This window comes from Lissotriton vulgaris, chromosome 3_1 (assembly GCF_964263255.1).
Source record: "Lissotriton vulgaris chromosome 3_1, aLisVul1.2, whole genome shotgun sequence".
NCBI classification, from domain to species: Eukaryota; Metazoa; Chordata; class Amphibia; order Caudata; family Salamandridae; genus Lissotriton; species Lissotriton vulgaris.
This window is the reverse complement of record NC_141689.1, coordinates 986175189-986188890: the sequence shown is the minus strand read 5'-3', so window position 1 is coordinate 986188890 and position 13702 is coordinate 986175189. Positions and strand designations below refer to the sequence as shown.

The following is a 13702-nucleotide window of genomic DNA, read 5'->3' as shown; positions in this document are numbered from 1 at the left end:
GGTGCTTAACATGTACAAAACAAAGAGTTTGATATTTGTTCCCCAAAAGAAATAATAGCAATGGTTTATTAACAGGGAAAAGGTAGATTGAGTCTCCTCATATAGGTACCTTGGTATTAATGTCCAATCAAATTTAGAACGGAAACCACATCTGCGCTCTGTTAAAGCTTGTGCACGGTCATGTGTCCTGGGGTTATACAAGCTTGATATGTGCCATGATCCCGATCTTACATGTTTCTAAACCAATGGTGCCAAAAAAATTGCTTTACGAAACCGAAATCTTAACCAATGGTCATCATGGCTGGTACAAGCTGCAAGGCCAGAGTCTAAAAAGACTCAAGTGTTCCTTAATTGTCTACGGTTCAAGCAATAAGGATAGAACTTTAACTTGTCTCATGGTGTTTTTCCTTTATGAAATAAGGGATACGATGTTACAATAAGTTATTACCAGATGGAGAGGTCAAGATTTCATATTTTTGCAAAAATTTGATTTTATAGAGTGAATGGTCGTGGGCTGCGAGTTAAGGAAATGTTTTACTTTACTCTCCTTACATTCTACCACTTAAGAGTCAATGAAAAGGTCTAGAACGGACTTTAATACGAAAATGGTGATTATGTCTAAAGAACTTGATTTGAAGCATTAATGTTCAGAAATATTCTACATTCATCTAATCGATTGATGGAGTAATGCAGACGTGTATCCTTATATTTCTAATTTGCCTGACCCAGGTCTACGGATCATCATCTTGACATATAGACTGGGTAGTAACCCAATACTGTATGAAATAAAGCTATCCAACTTGTATTTGTATTGTGTATTTGTACAGCGCGGCTATCGCTCCGAAAAGAGCATCCTGGCGCTAGATAAACCGTGTGCAAGAGTTAAAATTAGGAAGCTAGATAGCAGACATTACATAATCATCAGGGAGGGTAAAAATCCATGTTTTGAGTTGCTTCCTAAACTGGCTTTCCTGACTTAAGGATCTAAGGTTCTTGGGAATTGCATTCCAGGCTTTGGAGGATAAAAATGAAAGAGTCTTGTCTCCTTTAGTTTTATAATTTAATTTCGGCATCTTGATCAGGTATTGGCAACTCTTCTGTTCAAAGTGGTTACTGCAATTGTTGTAATATGAAATGTACTAGTTTCAACATTTCATTGGATTATTGGTTTTATACGGAGGAAAGGCCCATTTTGAAGTAATATAATATCAAAACACGCCAGGCAGTGTTAAAGTTCTTTGCACTATGGATATTTTTTTTTTAGAGGCAATAATTGCAGTAGGGAATTTTGCAAGCAGTAAGAAAGGATATTAAAAGGGGTCTAATTTATTTGATGTTTTTATTTATAATGTTTAATGTATTTCTACCTTATTTGCGCATTTTATAATATTTAAAATCTTATGTTTAATACATAGGTTTGTGCTTTATGTATGGAAAAGTTTAATGGACCATGGTCTCAAACGTATCTTTGACTTTAGTATCACAATAGGCCATCTTCATGCTTTGAGATCAGCAGGAGGGCGAGAGTGATCGACATTGCATGATTATCCTCAGTGCAGCTGTGCATTCCTCAATTAGTGATTTGCACAAGCTTATAAAAATAGATACAAAGTGGGTACTATATGCATTTATTAATTAAATATTAGTCGGGGGATTAGGTGGGATTTTTTTCCCCCTCGGTTGAAGGCTACGTTGTAGCGTGACTTGAACATAAAATAGAGGAAATGGTCGCCGGCTTGTTAAGTCTAGAGAAAGTTTTGTGATGGATAGCCAGCCAACCACTGAGCCAAGTGGGTGGACAGCTTCAACACAAGTAAATGTTGGGGGTTGGCGGGGAGGAATAGATTAAACCAGAGTAGGACACAAAGGGAAAATGTGGAATTTGTTCTTCTTCCTGCAGCAAGGAGGGGTCATGGGCAAAGGTCAAGAAGGAGTTTGCCAACTGTTTTTAATACAATAGTCTAGTTCAGATGGATGATTTCGGCAATCATCACCCCCCCCCCCCCCCCCAATAAATACAAGACTTCGGTGGTCGAAAATAAATCTCCCATTTCACATGTATCAGAGGGTTCTTCTGTGGAAGGAGGGTGGGAGCCACAGATCTCCAACAGTGGTGCAGCCCAAAATGAATGCCTCCCCCACTTTTGCAGGTTGTGGCGAGGGGACCAGAGTATCTTGCGATATTCACAGTATTTTGGCTGACTGTGGGCAAGCGTCCTTGCACAGCAGGGGCATGCAGGGACGTGTGGGCCTGCGTTTTGTCACGTGCTGAAGCACTAACTCTCGAGTTAAGTCTAGTGTGGCAGCAAATTTAACCAATGCCAGTATAACCCTCATGTTGCTTTTGTGTGAATTGCAGAAAAAATATTCACCGTGAACATGACTTACTTTGCTCTAGTCAAGACCACAGCTATAGTTTGTGGGTGGCAGCGGGGATCCACAAAGAATTTTCTTCTCTTGTTGTGCCTGAAAGGATACAAAAAAAGTTTAATATTTCTTGTGCGGCAATAAGTAGCTGCCTTGTTATGTAAATAGGTTTTACATCTCCTGGGCTGGGTGCAGACGCCCTGGTATCCGGAAGTGCTTCTAATAATAAAAGCTGCATTCAGTAAGCGAGGTTAAGGCCTTCTGGAAATTACATTCAGCAACATGACGGAGGAAAAGCGGGGAAAAAAGGGAGGAGGAATTTGTATACGGGGTTAAACTTATTTTATGGAAGCAGGGCATTTAGGTGTGACTGTAGCTGAGGAATGGGTCACAGCGTAACCCCTCCGGCTGCCGCCACCCTGCGGCACTAGACTGTTGTAATCACTTTAGCCAGATTACCAATAATTTTCAATACACAAAAAGAACAAAGACAAGACTCCCACTGGGGGGCAAATGGCTAGTGCCCTTTCTGTCCATACTTTGTGATAACTACTCTAGTAGGAGAACAAATTCCAGATCAATGGCCTGGGAAAAAAAAGTTGGTTAAGGCTCCAATTAGTTTTGCCTAACACCACAGCAATACAAAGAATGGCTTTAATTTAATGACAGTGCATAAGATAGGGTATGGACCTTGTTACACAGTAAAGCTCAAGGAAGATGGTTAATAGGTAGAATTCATTGGTTTTGACTACCTGTGACTTAGCTGCATGGCCTCCGCTGCTGCCGTGGCCTCGTCCAGCAAAGAGGCGTTGGCGACGTCCATTGCAGTGAGGTCACACACCATGGTCTGGTAGTTGAGCAGACTTTCAAGTCGTCCCTGGGATACTTCCGGCTGGTAGGGAGTATACTGTGTAACCCTTTAAAAATAAAGAAAAAAACATCTTAGAGCAATTCGAAACCTTGAAACGTGTCCAATATTTTTTTCGCGCTTCATATAGAGCATTTTATATCCAGACTAAGGTGGCAGGGGAGTGGTAAAGGGTTTGTCTCTAACAAGGTAGGACACTTGCAAGAAAGACAGGGGTATGTGATCTGGGCTTGATGACAGAAAACTCTGTAGACTGCACGATCCAGGTATGCTTGTTGGTTTTAATCAAGAATCTAAAACTTAAAGAACACTGGTTTGTGGCAGAAGCGCTCCTACTGCCCAAAAGGCTGATGGCAGCATACTGGGGCCAGAGTAATGTTCCAAAATACAAGCAATGGCTGCAAGATAGGATATAGTGTAGAGATACACTAACAAAGTAATCAGAGGACCTGACTGCGTAGTCACGGACGAAGGAGGTACGGACCCCCCCCTTATAACATACTTGTTGGGCTGTTCATGATACCTAGTGAGCTGATTACTCAGATGGTGGGGTGGACTGTGCTGTATTGTTAATTGCTATGTCACTACTACCATGTACACGATGCTGGGGAATTGATGATGTGGCTGCTGTAATATGTACAGTTACGTTATTGTACTGCTTGCGGAAATAAAACCCCCCTAAAAGTACAATAGCCCAAGAACATCCATACATACAACAATGAAAAAGAAAAGGCAGAGGGGCATTTAAGAAAGTTTATAAATGAATTGCTTATTTAGACAAAGTAGTAATACACCTTAATGCTGTATAGCTTTTGGGAAAAACAAGCACAAAATGAAATCTACAAATAACGCCAAAGGAATTGGAGTCATGTAACCATTTTAAAAGCAAGTAAAAAATCTACACCACTTCAAACTATACCAGTCTGCCCGCTCCAATTTACCCCAATCTACCCAACTCCAATCTAGTACAGCAACCCATTCCAGTCGACCCCAATCTGCCCCACCTCAATCTACCCCACCAAATCTATCCCACTGCACTTATTTTTAGCAATGCTTAACAGCAGCCACACTAGTGTACAACATGGCTAAAACACATTGCCAATAGCTCTCGCAACAATGAGACCTATTGCCTTTGGCAGTGCTTGTTTTTAAAGACTGCAGGTTGTTTTTAAAATATATACAAAAGAGAAATTTTACTAGCGGTAGATGGAAGACTCCGTGTCCTTGGGATTCCTCACGGCAGGGGCCCTGAGGGAGGAATGACGGCACACAGCCACAGGCAGAGTAGATGTGACGCTCCCACAGGGCCCTTGAGATGCCTCAAGGCAGGGCTACTGAGGGAGCTAAATGACAGAACACAGCCACAGGCCGATTAGATGAGATGCTCACACAGGGTCTTTGGGATGCCACACAGCAGGGGCCCTGAGGAGCAGCCGAGGGACCAACAAAGGCTCCAGGGCAAGCGGAACGCCACTTGCAGCCCGGGCAGGTCCTGAAGAACACCCACCAAATTTCAGTAACAAGATGAAGCCTTGGAACACAGTCACAGAGGCCTGGCCAAAGGGGCACCTCGCAAAACAATACTGGTTGGGAGCAAATAACAGCAATAAATGTACAAAGACAATGGAAGTATATAGTAACATGGATGTTATAAATGACTAATGAAATTGCGAAATGTACAACCATGTTATGTCTGAATAAACTGCGACCTTTTAAGGCACCAAATCACGTTGTAAGTGGTGTGATGTAAGGGTAAAAGAGACGCGGTAAAGTGGGCAAGTGGGGGGGAGGAGGACTCTCCCCTGGGAGGGGTTTTAGAGCCGCCCAAGTTTAACCTTAGCAAAGATATCAGACAGAGGAACAGACACAAAGTGGTCCTTTTAACGATGCTCGCCCTTCACACACAAATGAGAGATCATCCTCTTGCCCAGGACACAGAGCAGCTACCATGACTGTACCAAACATCCACCGTGCACGGGGGGGGGGGGGGGGGGGGGGGGGGGGGGCCGGGGAGGGGGAAACATTTACAACGTAAAAATGATAAATCCTAGTTCAGCATATAGCAATCAGCCTGTGCAAACCACACCGAAGTTACACCCCAACACAACTTGCCCCTTAAAAGAACCACAAACCCAAAATGGCAACCAGATTCACTACCCCTTGTTTATAAAAACAAAGAGTGTTACTGTGGGTCATGCAACTACAGAGAAAGCAAGCACCTGGTATAGACAAGTTGTAAGAAATGCACATTTCAGTGCTGGTAAAGTTTGCCTGGAATACCTTGGATGCCAATAGTTTTCATTCGAAACACTAAAACGTCTGGCTCAAAAGCGTACTCCTTGCTTTATTCTAAAAACTATTTTCACACGTGTATATAATAAAACAAGTTTTACAGCATTACTGCATTTTGTTTAGCTGTTGCGTGAAGAGGAAAGTGCAATTGTAAAAAAAGGTTTTAAAAAAATATTCAAAAACAAAACAAGACTGACGTCAGCAGTCACACTGGCTTCCTCCTGGGCGTTGTGCTCAAACTGTAAAACCAGCATGGATGGCCAGAATAACAATTTTAAACAAAAAAGGGACGTAGACACTTTATCGATACCTTTCAGGTTTCGTAATAGTGAATATACGGGTACACAGTTAAAACACAAATGTCCTTCAAACGACATCACTTGTGTCCTGAACTTTACAGCATATTCTCTAGGGAGCGGTGGAGCACAGAAACAAACCAAAACCTTCCTCAAACGAGCTTTGGTTTAACAAACGTGTGCATCTAGCCCCCAGAAATACAAGTCTAGACCAGATGTAAATGTGTTGAAGAGCCCGCTCATTCAAGCCCGGCCATTCATTTTCCCGTCACGTCACTGAAACTTGTTAGCTCCGTTTCCAAGGCAACGACCTCAGAGCGGGGCTTGCAGAGAGCGACAGAAGGAATGGGGACAACAAGCATGCATCCCCCGTGATCCAATCGACACGTTTGTCCATCAGCCACACACTATGCAGTGATGTAAAGCAAGCAAGGCAGAAGGGACATTTGTCTGGGCCAATGCATATTAAAAGGGAAAACAAGTGCGGTCGGTGGCATCCGGTTTCAAGTTTTAATGCGTTTTCCAGCTAACGCAGGGTCATAAGCTGGACACGTAACTACAGCGTGTGCAGCGAACTGGAATGGCCTGAAGCAAGTGTAGCAAAACCATGGGCCACTAACCAATGTAACAGACTCCATAACATTCACGGCTATAAAAGCCATTCTGGAAATCCACAATGTTCATCCGAGCGAATTAAAGGTCAAAGTGCACTTTGGGACACGTCTAACAAAGCAGTTTACCACAAACCACCTGTGCACATCCGGAAAGCTATGCCCAGTTGTGATGACTACATTTTCAGAGGGACAGACAGCAAAAGGGTGAAAATCACAGGTTTCTAAAATTATGAATGTGTGGGGTCTCTTCAGACCCGCCTTCTGTTCTGGAAGGCGGGTCTGAAGAGCACAGTTCTATGTAGGGAGCTGCTGCTGGGTGTGGAGAGCCGCAGGGTGTTAACTCGAGATAATAAATAACTCGAGTTATGGGTCTGTAGTCTGGTATTTATACGTACATTAAAGCACATGCAAATTATACAGTGGAGCCCGAGCAGGAATGTCTCTTAATGTGCCCGGGGCTGAGCAAACAAACTTCGCCTTCGCCTGGGGGGCAAGTGAAGGAACAGTCCAAGTGAAAAGCTGCGGTGCAGCAGGAAGTTGGTTTCCGAAGACCGGTCCTAACAGGACTTTCCTGCACCAGTCCATTGACGGGTTCTCAAACAGTTTTACTCAGTGGCTCCAGTATGGAAATCGAGCGATCTGATCAGAAGATGAACTGCACTAGGTCTGACATAGAACTTAAAGTGCCTTCTGTTATATTGGCACCTTTGTGGGACCGTGGATGGGCAAGTGGGTGACTGAGTGAATGGGTGGATGATTGCAAGCATAAGGGGCCTAGAGTGCTTGGAGGATTAGCGCTGAGTGCATGGATGGATGCAACAGTGACTGCATGGATATAAGTATCCAGGAACTTTTTGGTTATAAGCCAAATCGAATGTCAAATGTTTTTTTTTTTTGTTATGAGAAGAGCTGTGACAAACCGTTAAAAGCAGTGTTTAGGCAAACTTAGCCAGGCTGACAGTAGTAAAGAGTAAAGGGTGAAAAAGTAAAAAAACAAGCATTGGAAATGCAATAGGTCTCGCATTAGGAAAGTTTGAGCGATTGTTATTGTAAATGACACTTTATTTATGTGTTGGTTTTGAAAATAGCAAAATTAATAGGTTTGTCAGTTACAATGTCAATAGTTTTAACTTTCGCAAATGTGACACCTATAGCATTTGTAATGCAATGTGTGTTGTATTTACGTGACTTAGATGTATTGATATTACAAATCACAATGGCTTTTATTTTTGTAAATGATTAATACTTAATTAAAAGTTATTTTAATTTATAATGGCAATACCTTAAACGTTTGTAAATAAGTTTTGTGAAGATTATGTTCAGTGTATTTTATTGTGACGAAAATCCAAGCACATTGCATTTGCACCTACACACACAGAGCCACACACACACACACACACACACATATAGATGTGGTGGATCTGGGGGATATGGTGGTGGTGGATGTGTTGGTGGATGCGGTGGTGGTCATGGATGTGGTGTTGGTGGATGCAGTGGTGGTGGATGCGGTGGTGGATGCGGTGGTGGTGGATGCGGTGGTGGATACGGTGGTGGTGGTGGGTGTGGTGAATTGTATTGTATTGTGGCATACTTATATAGCGCAACCTGTCACCACCAAGGGCATCCTGGCGCTTTGACCCGTACTCAATGAAACAGTAGCTCAGCCTATCCTGGGAAAAAGATGAGTTTTTAGAGCCTTTCTAAAAGATGGAAGATCTCCAAGGCTTCTCAAGGATATAGGTAGAGAGTTCCAGAGTTTGGCTGCCGCTACTCTAAAAGAGCGGCCTCCCATCCTCACTCTCTGGAATCGTGGAACTACCAATAGCCTGGATGACGAAGAGCGTAAAGCTCTAGATGGACAGTACCAGGCAAACATTCGCCGCAAAGGAATGGGGCCCAGGTCATGAATAGCTCTAAACACAATACACGCTGCTTTATAGCGCACCCGTAGATGAACTGGCAGCCAATGAAGTTCTCGCAATGCTGCCGTAGAAGAACTGTGGTAGGGGCGAGAAAGGGCGAGTTTAGCAGCGATATTTTGCACCCTTTGCAACTTGCCCAAGAGTGTTACCGGGGCCTCCAGAAGTAGTGCGTTACAATAGTCAAGTCGACTTAGGATGGTACAACGCACTACTTCTGGTCTGGCTTGCGCAGGGAGGAGAGGAAGGACCTTGCGCAGCATACGCATCAGCATCATACATGTAGAAGAAATCTTATTCACATGTAGATCCAACTGCAGGTTAGGCCCAAAAGTGACGCCTAAATTGCGCGCTGATTGTGCCGCAGACACCGTCTCTGAGAAGGACGGGGGCCAGAAGTCTACTGGGAGATCGCGAGGGACTCGATCAGTGGAGCAGTGTAGGACCTCCGTCTTTGTTCCGTTGAACTGTAGCGAGTTCAACCGGAGCCATTCCGCTGTCGCCTGCATGCACCAGTGAAAGGTCTCCAGTGTGACTGCATCCTGACCCTCCAGCGAAAAGACCAGCTGAGTATCATCCGCATAATTAAATGCGGAGATACCAAAGGTTTTAAAGAGCTGGACTAGGGGGCGGAGGTAGACATTAAAGAGTATGGGGCTGATGGCCGAGCCCTGAGGTACTCCTTGTCCCACTCTCCGCTCCTCTGAACTGAAGGGGGGTAGCGAAACCCGTTGCTGACGGCAGTCCAAATAGGAGATTAACCAATCCCTGGCCTTGTCACTGACCCCGCATTCCTCCAGCCTAGAGATCAGGGTGGGATGGCTGACCGTGTCGAACGCGGCCGACATGTCGAGCAGCACCAAAAAAGCTGTCCGACCGCTGTCGACTCGCGCCCGTAGGTTGTCTAACACGGTCACCAACGCGGATTCCGTCCCATGCGCTGGGCGAAAGCCGAATTGCGTCTCATCCAACCAGCTGTTCCCTTCTAGGAAACTGGACAGAGCACGGGTGACCAGCTTTTCCATTATCTTAACCGGAAAAGGGAGCAGGGAGATTGGCCGGTAGTTAGAAAGGCAGGCAGGGTCGAGCGTAGGTTTTTTCAAGAGCGGGGATACCACTGCCTTCTTCCAGCAGCTTGGAACAGTAGCTGTCTCGAATGACTGACAGCAGATGGCGTGCAGGGGCTGGAAGAGGTCCTCTTGAAACACCTTCCATAGTCTTGGAGGGAGCGGATCCAAAGGCGAACCGGAAGAAATCGTCAGGGCTAAGTCGCCGAACTCCTTCAGGGATGGAAGGGGGAAGCTACTCAGCTGGGGTCGACTGGCCTCGCTCGCCGGAGCTCCCAAACTGAGGGCCGGCTCCAAGGAAAGAGGAAAGGGACTCCTCTGCCGGGGTCGACTGGCTACGGTCTCCGGAGCTCCCAAGCAGAAAGCCGGATCCAAAGTGGGGACAGAGGGGCCACTCAGCTGGGGTCGACTGGCCTCGCTCGCCGGAGCTCCCAAACTGAGAGCTGGCTCCACAGGAAGAAGGTGGAGGCTGCCCTGCTGAGGTCGACTGGCTACAGTTGCCGGAGCTCCCAAGCAGGGAGCCGAATCAGGGGCTGCGAAGGAAGAACAGTTCAGCTGGGGTCGACTGGCCGCAGTCGCCGGAGCTCCCAGGCTGAGGGCCTGATCCAAAAGAAGGAAAGGAGGGCTACTCAGCTGGGGTCGACTGGCTTCCGCCGCCGGAGCTCCCAAGCTGGGGGGCTGCTCATCAGGTCGGGGTCGACTGGAGGGCGTGACCGGAGCTTCCTGACAGAGATTAGTAGCCCTCTGCAGGGGTCGACTGGCCATCTCCTCCGGAGCTCCCTCCTCAGTGGTGGAATTCCGTGGGTCCTGCAGACCTGCTAGGATTTTACGGATTTTTTCCTCAAAGGCATCCGCAAGAGAGTCACAAAGAGCTTGCGACGAGGGAACAGCACTAGCCACACACGTAGGGTGAGCCAAGTCCTTAACAATTTTAAAAAGAGCCTGAGCCTTGTTTGGGGCCTGATTCAGAGTGAGTTCAAGAAAGGTCACTTTCGCTATCTTAATTTGGGCTTTATATTTATGCATAGCAGACCTAAATGCAATTTTCTCAGAGTCTAGGTACTGCTTCCTCCAGGCCCTTTCCGCGCGTTTACAGTCGAGTTTGAGCTGGCGAAGTTCGCTCGTGTACCAAGGACTAGCTCGGTTCACTCTCCCTCGCGACTTCCGGAGGGGCGCTAACTTATCCAGCGAGCTAGCTATGGACTGACAGAAGAGGGTGTAACTGTCTTCGACTGTATTGCCAAGTTTGAAGTCCTCATCTAAGATATTCGGCAATGGGACGGTGTTTAGGATGCGGGACCAAGGTCTCTCTAGCTTAGCTAGAGGTAGTCCAGCCTTACGCGAAGCAGGGTCCTCCGACCAAAGGGAAAACCTGATCAGAAAGTGGTCCGTCCAATATTGGCACTTGATGTCCACGAATGATGCCCATTGAGGATCCGCAAACACCAAGTCCAACATGTGGCCTTTCCGATGCGTGGAGGCGTTCACCAGCTGTACTAAGTTGATATCTGTACAGGCTTGGCTAAGAGAAAAAAATGCATTTTCCAGCGAGCTGCCTGCCCACAGATTGAAATCTCCAAGAACTAATAACCTGGAGTGGGAGCTGGCAAGTTCATAGATCAGGTCAATAAGAAGAGGAATGGATGGTGCTGGTCCTGGGGGACGGTAACACAGAACACCCGAGCAGCAGATCGACTCCTGCTGTTTGACTGAAAAACCCATCAGTTCAAATCCCGGTACCTCTCGAATCTTTAACTGGGAGAGGGTAAGCGAGTCTCTATGAATGAATCCGATTCCCCCTCCTCGGTTAAGTGGGCGCGGTGAGTGGCTAATTTTAAATCCTGAAGGGCAGGCTAAACCCAGCTCGACCTCACAGTCCTCCCGGGTCCACGTTTCTGTGAGAAAGAGGACATCGAGCTGTTCAGACTCAATGAGGAAGGCTATTTCCGTGTGGTGCTTACAGAGGGATCTAACATTAAGCAAACCACAGGTGATTGGCTTGGAGGTAGAAGGTCTAACCGGGTCCTGCCCAGGTCTAAGTTCGATGAGCTCACTCCGAGTGTAAGCTATGCGGTTTGAACCGGATGGGCCAGAGGTAGCGGCCCTAAGCGCGTCCGTTGCGCGAACGGGCGCAAACGGGCTTACCTCTGGCGCACCTCCGGCGCCCCTACGGCGCCCCCGCTGCGCACCGTCGCTGCGCACTAGTCTAGCGGCCATCTTAAATGGCCGACTGGATGTCACGAGGGTCCTGGCAGGGCGAGTGTCTCTCCCTCACCAAGATGGCGCTGAGAGTGGAAGGACTTCTCCCCACTCCAAGATGGCGCTCACAACCGGCGCGATGATGCTGCAGAGCCCCCGAGTCCCTTCTAGCCCACAAATGTGGGTATGTGGCGAATTATGGTGCGGGTAAGACTCCCTTATTTCCCCCTAAGCGGTAGGCAAATATTAATTAAAAGCGCGAAGCGCTCGGCGCAATTTACATAAAACGGCAAGTAAAGCTTAAAATGCTACAAGCAAAGGAGCGATGTGCGCGCAGCGCTGGAGCAGCGTTAGCACTAAGCACTAGGTCAAGGTCTGCCCGAACGAGGTAGAGGTCCTACTAATAATACCTTCTCCTCCAATGCGAGGGTCCTGGCAGGGCGAGTGTCTCTCCCTCACCAAGATGGCGCTGAGAGTGGAAGGACTTCTCCCCACTCCAAGATGGCGCTCACAACCGGCGCGATGATGCTGCAGAGCCCCCGAGTCCCTTCTAGCCCACAAATGTGGGTATGTGGCGAATTATGGTGCGGGTAAGACTCCCTTATTTCCCCCTAAGCGGTAGGCAAATATTAATTAAAAGCGCGAAGCGCTCGGCGCAATTTACATAAAACGGCAAGTAAAGCTTAAAATGCTACAAGCAAGGAGCGATGTGCGCGCAGCGCTGGAGCAGCGTTAGCACTAAGCACTAGGTCAAGGTCTGCCCGAACGAGGTAGAGGTCCTACTAATAATACCTTCTCCTCCAATGCGAGGGTCCTGGCAGGGCGAGTGTCTCTCCCTCACCAAGATGGCGCTGAGAGTGGAAGGACTTCTCCCCACTCCAAGATGGCGCTCACAACCGGCGCGATGATGCTGCAGAGCCCCCGAGTCCCTTCTAGCCCACAAATGTGGGTATGTGGCAAATTATGGTGCGGGTAAGACTCCCTTATTTCCCCCTAAGCGGTAGGCAAATATTAATTAAAAGCGCGAAGCGCTCGGCGCAATTTACATAAAACGGCAAGTAAAGCTTAAAATGCTACAAGCAAAGGAGCGATGTGCGCGCAGCGCTGGAGCAGCGTTAGCACTAAGCACTAGGTCAAGGTCTGCCCGAACGAGGTAGAGGTCCTACTAATAATACCTTCTCCTCCAATGCGAGGGTCCTGGCAGGGCGAGTGTCTCTCCCTCACCAAGATGGCGCTGAGAGTGGAAGGACTTCTCCCCACTCCAAGATGGCGCTCACAACCGGCGCGATGATGCTGCAGAGCCCCCGAGTCCCTTCTAGCCCACAAATGTGGGTATGTGGCAAATTATGGTGCGGGTAAGACTCCCTTATTTCCCCCTAAGCGGTAGGCAAATATTAATTAAAAGGTGGTGGTGGTGGGTGTGGTGAAGGTGGTGGTGGTGTATGTGGTGGTGTATGTGGTGGTGTATGTGGTGGTGTATGTGGTGGTGTATGTGGTGGTGTATGTGGTGGTGTATGTGGTGGTGTATGCGGTGGTGTTGGAAGTGTTGGTGGATGTGGTGGTGGTGGGTGTGGTGGATGTGGTGGTGGTGGATGTGGTGGTGGTGGGTGTGGTGGTGTATGTGGTGGTGGTGGGTGTGGTGAAAGTGGTGGTGGTGTATGTGGTGGTGTATGTGGTGGTGTATGTGGTGGTGTATGTGGTGGTGTATGTGGTGGTGTATGTGGTGGTGTATGTGGTGGTGTATGTGGTGGTGTATGTGGTGGTGTATGTGGTGGTGTATGTGGTGGTGTATGTGGTGGTGTATGTGGTGGTGTATGTGGTGGTGTATGTGGTGGTGTATGTGGTGGTGTATGTGGTGGTGTATGTGGTGGTGGATGCGGTGGTGGATGTGGTGGTGGATGTGGTGGTGGTGGATGCGGTGGTGGTGGGTGTGGATGTGTGGTGGATGTGCTGGTGGTGGGTGTGGTGAAAGTGGTGGTGGGTGTGGTGGATGTGGTGGTGGTGGGTGTTGTGAAAGTGGTGGTGGGTGTGGTGAAAGTGGTGGTGGGTGTGGTGGATGTGGTGGTGGTGGGTGTGGTGG

The 13702-nt window shown here is 47.6% G+C and overlaps 1 protein-coding gene across 1 annotated transcript in view; it reads right to left on the bottom strand.

Annotated features, from left to right (window-relative positions):
• Nucleotides 1-13702, bottom strand: part of GLDC (glycine decarboxylase) — a 232154-nt gene that overhangs the window by 94872 nt on the left and 123580 nt on the right. The window contains exons 4-5 of the mRNA XM_086961354.1: nt 3120-3284; nt 2389-2466 (exon numbers count right to left, since the gene is read on the bottom strand). Of these exons, the coding sequence (XP_086817480.1) occupies nt 2389-2466; nt 3120-3284 (243 nt within the window). The remainder of the gene's footprint in view (nt 1-2388; nt 2467-3119; nt 3285-13702) is intronic.